Source organism: Vicia villosa, unplaced genomic scaffold (assembly GCF_029867415.1).
Source record: "Vicia villosa cultivar HV-30 ecotype Madison, WI unplaced genomic scaffold, Vvil1.0 ctg.002224F_1_1, whole genome shotgun sequence".
Lineage (NCBI taxonomy): Eukaryota > Viridiplantae > Streptophyta > Magnoliopsida > Fabales > Fabaceae > Vicia > Vicia villosa.
In genome coordinates, this window is record NW_026705869.1 from 210,061 (window position 1) to 216,961 (window position 6,901).

Below are 6,901 nucleotides of genomic sequence, written 5' to 3' on the forward strand. Positions count from 1 at the left end.
AAAGCCCTCATACTTTGAAGGAATGTATAATGTTACATTTGTGGAAGACCTAAACCAAGGTGCCTCCGCCTACGAACTGTGTTTCTCAAGCGATGACTCAGAGGCCCGCCTAGGGGTATCCCTAATGCGTGAGTCAAGAAAGGAGTCTTCACTAACTCTTGATATATAGGTGGTCAACAACCTTTCGTGATAGGAACAGAGCGGTTGACGCCACTGAGGGTGGCTCAAACCCTAGGTCTTATAGGCCTCTATAAATACATTTCCCTTAAGGGAGAAAGATAGACCCTAAATCATACACATTCTCTACACATCAAAGAGCACAAGGCTAACCAAGGTCTTAACACCCCATTAGTCTTAATCTTACGCTTGCTTCTTAGCTTCACCGCTCATCAGCAGAGTATCCCACCTCACGTGAGCATGACTCATAAACTACCACAAAACACTACCGTACAGGACTTCTCGCCGTCGTGGGAAAGTCCTAACCACCATATCCATATCGTTATATAAACCTACTAAAACCTAAGAGTCTCCCTGTCTTTATACTGGAAACATGCACACCTGTATTTGTTGACCATTACAATGAATAAGTGAACTCTATTAAATTTAAGATTATGAGGGTTGTCTAAATGATAGATCTCATGTAATTCTTAGTTGCAACCCAGTTAGGAGAAATTCGCTTCGATAGAAAGAAATGAAAAGGTAACATTTCCACGCCTCCACCCATTATAAGTGTTGTTCATAGTCATCCACAATTATATAGGCCACAATCCCAGCCTGACCGAGTAGAAAGAGGTTCCTCACCACCTATAAGTAAGAGGCTCAACATGAGGTTTATATCATCTTATTCTAACACATTCACCAAGATTTTTGGTGATGGCCTAAGGCCAATAGAAATCCTTCATCCCCACTGTCAAATGGTACTCGGATGTCTCAGACTACCAGTAAATATCAGGCCAACATATCTGTTGGAATGACATTGGCATAAAATTATTTCATGATGTCTAAGTTAATAACAATTAAATAATTTTTTTAATACTCTTGGATTTGCAGAATCAAAGTTAAAGAGACCAATTCATATCATGATCTCATCCAAATGTGAAATCAGAGCAACAACAAAAACAATTAAAAGCACTTATTTATTTCTTATTTTCAAATCCAATCATTTATAGTGAGAACTAAATAGTAATTAACAGTATCAAATAAGCCCAATAGGCTTTACAACTGATTGATTCTCAAATCTATGCCTTTCCTGCTAGAACAGGAATGCTCTGCTCATTCCTGAAGAAATTATCTGGATCAACAGCAGTCTTAATCTTAACCAACCTATCAAAATTATTATTAAAAAACTTAGCACCATAAACTTTACCTTCTTCATAACTATTCTCACCAAAACTATTAATCCCAATATCAATATCTCTATAGTTTAAAAAAGCACTTCTAGGATTCTTTGACACATAAGGTTCCATAAAACTATATAGGCTCTTAGCTTGATTCAAATACTCCAATGTAGCATTAGCTGCTGGATCCTTCCAACTCACTGAAAATTGAATTTTGAACAAATTCCCAGCACGGTGAGGAAAAGGCGTCGCGTCGGCCGGAATCTCAGCCATTTTTCCACCATAAGGGTTGAAAACAAATCCAACTTTTCCTAACTCAATCATCTTTTTCCATATCAATTCCAATCCTTCTTTGGGAATAGCTTTCTGAACATAGTCAGATTTTCTCTTCCCGAAAATCGCCGAGTTAAGATTCCTATCCAATAGACTCTCCGGTTTCGCGCCGCTATTATATTTTTCATCGTCATTGTACCAAATAACAGAATTAATCCAACTCATTTCAAGGCAATCTTCTTTTTTCAATCCTAGAAGTGGAAATTCTTTATCTAGAATTCCAACTAACTCCTCGGCGCCTCCGAGAAACAAAGCAACCACAGAAGCTCTAATAGTTTTTTCTCCTTTCTCAGTCTGAGAAGTTATAGGCTGCAAAAGAAGCCTCAAGAAAAGCCTATCATCAATAGTTGGAGCAACTTCTTGCCATTGAACAACGAGATCAGTTGCATTTTGATCCAAAGTTTTCCCAATACGGAAAGCAGTAACAGTTTCAGGAACCGCTACTAGTTTAACAGTATAAGATAAAACAACACCAAAACTAGCACCACCACCACCTAGTAAAGCCCAAAAGAGATCTTCTCCCATTGATTTTCTATTCAAAAGCCTTCCCTTAACATCAACAATTTCAGCATCAACAATATTATCAACAGATAAACCATATTTTCTCAACATTGCACCATACCCTCCACCACTGATGTGACCACCGACACCAACAGTTGGACCAACACCAGCAGGAAAGCCATGAACCTTACTCTTTTCATAAATTCCGTAATAAAGTTCACCAAGTGTAGCCCCTGCTTGAACATAAGCAACCTCGTTTTTTATATCAACATTGATTGTTCTTAGATTGAACATGTCAAGGACGATAAATGGTGATTGATTTGAGATGTAAGAAATACCCTCATAATCATGTCCACCACTTCTGATTTTGATTTGGACATTGGTGTTTTTGGCGCAGATAACAGTGGATTGAACATGTGAGGGTAGTTTAGGAGTAACAATGATTGATGGCTTGGAAGTTGAGGATGTGTTGAAACGTGCGTTACGGATGTAGTTTTGAAGGACAGTGGAAAATGAAGGGTTGGATTGTGGGAAAACTATGTTGGAGATAGATGGATCCGTGTTGTTTTGTTTGAGGCAGTTAAGGAAATTCGTGTACAAAGATTCTGAAGCAGGTGGTGCTGCTAAGGATGTATAGAAAACAGATAGAAGAAGAAAAGATAGAGAAAATAGTATTGGTTTTGCCATTGGAATGTTTTGTTTTGTGAGTTAGGTTGTGGTGAATGTGTGCGGTTTTTATAGGAGAGAGAGTAACACGTTGAAATTTCAACAACTTGTCTAACATAGGACGAGGCTGTCGCAAATTTGATAATATTTTAATAACGATGTCTTTTGTTTTTGCTATCTGTGGGTATAGTTGTTTTTTTTCTTATGATAAATATAGTATCTGTTGGATCAAGTATTACTTATTATATTCTTATTACAAAATAATAAATTTTTAACTTTATTAAATAATCATTGTATTTGAACTAATTCAGATATAAGTAATTCAATGAATTTAAAAAAACAGATCAATATTTAATTTTTATTATATTCTAATAAAGAGAAATGATAGAATAATTTTCCAAAACTAACTTAGCATTTCTTATTTTGATGTTTAACCAAACCTTGAATTGAGATATCTCATGACATAATTATATCATATCTCTTATTCGAGTAAATCAAATAGGCCATAATGTTTTGACTTTTAGAATATTTTTTACTGTGATTTTTGATTTTTTTCTTATAATGCTTTCAACTTTTGAATATATTAATTTTTCATATATTTTATCGAAAAATAATACAAGCACCATAAGAAAATTATAAAAAAAATATTACATTATTCTATATATTTTCCAATATATATATATATATATATATATATATATATATATATATATATATATATATATATATATATATATATATATATATATATATATATATATATATATATATATATATATATATATATATATAGAGGAGTAAGTTATCAAGACTTACTCCTCATCATGACCATTGATTCTTCTCAATCTAATGGTTAAAATTAATGAGTATTATTTTTCCCTCTCCACATTTAATAACTTATTAATTTTAACCATTAGATTGAAAAGAATCGATGGTCATGATGAGGAGTAAGTCTTGATAACTTACTCCTGGAGTAAATATATCCCTCCTCATATATATATATATATATATATATATATATATATATATATATATATATATATATATATATATATATATATATATATATATATATATATATATATATATATATATATATATATATATATATATATATATATATATATTTGACTACTAGTTTTTTTTTTTAAATATCAACTAGTAATTAAGAAATGATAATTAATTATTTAAAGAAAATTTATTAAAGTATCAAAAAAGATTATTCTTCCTTATTACACTATTACTGCTATATAAATCCTCTTTAATTTATTTTCAAAGATTTTTTCCTTTCCAACTACGTGAATAAGGAAAAATATTTACCCTTTTTTTATTTGGACGGTAAGTTTGCTTTCTTCAATTGTAAATAATTTAATTTTTTGGATTTGTAAGGATCTCGTTTATTTTGTTAAAAAATAAAAAAATAAGCATTCCTTTGTAAATGAGGATATCCTATTATAAAAACTAGTCGTGTGCCCCAAAATTAGTAGTGTGTCCGATGCATGGATAAATTTTATTAAATAATTATTTATAAGTATTATTGTTTAAAGAAGCAATTTAGAATTAATATAATTAAACTATATATACAAATATTTGTTATTATTTGGTGTGTTTTTTTATACAAAATACAGCAAAATTTTAACATTTTTCATCTTATAAAAAATGACAATGTATATTTTTAATATAATTAAAAATGGAAAACACAATAAAACCGTAAATATTACAGTAATAAAATTTAGAAGTTTAGATAATAGTAAAAATAGTATCACTTTTTTGATTTTCCATATCTTTTCATAATAACTTTGTATACATTATTTTATTAAAATAATCCCTTTCATGACAATAAAAGAGTAGTTTTATTTATGGATGGACACCAATCATATGCAGAATTTTTTTTCAATAATCAGATTTTAAAAAATATTTTCCAAAATAATCATATTTTCAAAATAATTACCAAAATGTCCAAAAATAAAGCGCTTTTTAATCTATGTCCTTTGACAGCACTTTCTGAAAAAAAAATTTCAATATCCAGTTTTTTAAAAAAAAATTCAGAAATAACAAAGTTTTCAAATTAATTACAAAAATGTTTTTTTTTTATTTTAACACGTTGTCGCCAGGGGGGTGGCGACAAAGTTATGGGCTTTAGGTGTCGCCAGGCCCAGTGGCGCCTCCTTTGTATTGTTTAGGTGTTGTTGCCACCCCCCCGGCGACAACACCCCCCCTATTTTTTTTTTTCTTTTTTTTTTTGTTATTTTTTCCTGCTCTATTTTTTTTTCCAATTTTTTTTATAAAATTTTTCCAACTCTTTTTTCAACATTATTTGTTTATATAATTTTTTTGTTAATTTATTTTCCATTCGTATTTTTTTAACTAATAATTTGATTTCATTTCATTGAAAAAATAAATTACAAAGACACATAACACCTAAATACTATGTTGTGGAGCTAGCACCACGATTGAGACATTTGTTCCTATTATGTCCTACCTCACGACATATACTACACTTCCTCTGCATTTTTTCAGTGGCATCCATCTCGGTTCTAATACGCCTGCTGTTTGGTCGACCGCTTTTATTCCGACGCATTAAATCGTTATGCCAAACTGTTTCCCCCCTCGTACACAGGCCAATATGCTTCCATTGCTACCACCGGAAAGTAATTGTCGTATACGTTGAGCAACGTTGATACCTTGTAAATTTCGGATACCAAAGATAATGCATCAAAGTGAGAATGTGAACATGTTGCAAGGACATGGGAGCAAGGCATGCGATATGCTTGAAATTGGCCACAGTCGCACCAACGATCTGGGATATTGACGCGATAATGTTGTCGTGGAAGCCCCTGGTTGTGGTCAATTGTTTCTTTTACACTGAAGGTGTGGCCATGACGATCGAACTCGGTCACTCGGTGAGTGTTACCCTTGGCAGATTCTTGTTGTATATATTTCATGCAGACATCGATGTATACCTATTGTGTTTGTAACACTGAATTCCACCGCTTACCTCTTGCGGCGAACAAAGTTGCCATCCGAAAATACGTAGCACTAACCAAGGCAGTTACAGGTAGGTTTCGAATGCCTTTGAAAACCCCGTTCATTGATTCCACAAGATTTGTAGTCATGTGGCCCCACCTAGCCCCATCGTCGTATGACCTAGTCCATCTCGCTCTGTCAATGCTATCAATCCACCTCCCTGCATCTGGATTTGTCAATGCTATTTCTCGGCGGTAGTATTGAAATCCAGGTTGGTTTAAGGCATACCCCGCGTTCACCAAGTGGTTATTCAAAAATTTATCTTTGATCTCTCTCATACAATTTTGTGTTATGTGCCTAATACAGTAGAGATGCTTAGAGGGGGGGTTGTGCCAACCATTTGCCGGATTGTTGTATGCGCTGTCAATAGAAGCGTGCCTGTCTGAAATTAAACAAAGATTAGGTTGTGGAGCAACTCTAGCTCGGAGATTCTTCAGAAAGAAACTCCAAGCAGCAGCTGTTTCTCCTTCTACCAGAGCAAAGGCTATTGGAAAAATGTTGCTATTTCCATCCTGCGCGACCGCCATCAGTAAAGTTCCCTTGTATTTCCCATACAGTCATGTTCCATCAATTTGAATAATCGGCTTGCAAAAACCAAAACCGATGATGCATGGTCGAAACGTCCAGAACAGTCTATGGAAGATTCCATTACCTTCGAGAGAGGTTCCGTCTTGGGACTGTGTCGGCAGTGTCTCCAAAATAGTAACCGTCCCAGGTGAATACAATTGTAGTGCAGCCAGGTAGCGAGGAAGTTGTTGGTATGATTCCTCCCAGTTGCCGTAGACTTTTTCAATTGCTTTCTGCTTAGCTAACCAAGCCTTTCTGTACGAAGGTCTGTATTTGAACACAGAAACGCAATGAGAAATTATTGTCTTCACCTTCAGTGATGGGTCAGTTTCGACAAGAGGAATGATGGTATGACATATCATGTCATGACTGAGTTTTCGATGATCTTGCGCCATATTAGTGGTGACGCAGGTGTGGCCTTGAGATATCGAACGTATCACCCAGCCATTAAATTTCTTTCTGAATGATGC

At 33.8% G+C, this 6,901-nt stretch overlaps 1 protein-coding gene across 1 annotated transcript; it reads right to left on the bottom strand.

Annotated features, from left to right (window-relative positions):
- Positions 1 to 1,134: 1,134 nt before the first annotated feature.
- LOC131638235 (berberine bridge enzyme-like 21) lies at positions 1,135 to 2,862 on the bottom strand. Its single transcript, XM_058908786.1, has one exon. The coding sequence runs from the start codon at positions 2,856 to 2,858 to the stop codon at positions 1,239 to 1,241; it is 1,620 nt and encodes a 539-aa protein (XP_058764769.1). The 5' UTR covers positions 2,859 to 2,862; the 3' UTR covers positions 1,135 to 1,238.
- Between the last annotated feature and the right edge of the window lie 4,039 nt (positions 2,863 to 6,901).

What these genes read in the sequence shown, in the direction of transcription:
- LOC131638235 (XM_058908786.1), bottom strand. Translation starts at nt 2,858, where the DNA reads ATGGCAAAACCAATACTATTTTCTCTATCTTTTCTTCTTCTATCTGTT.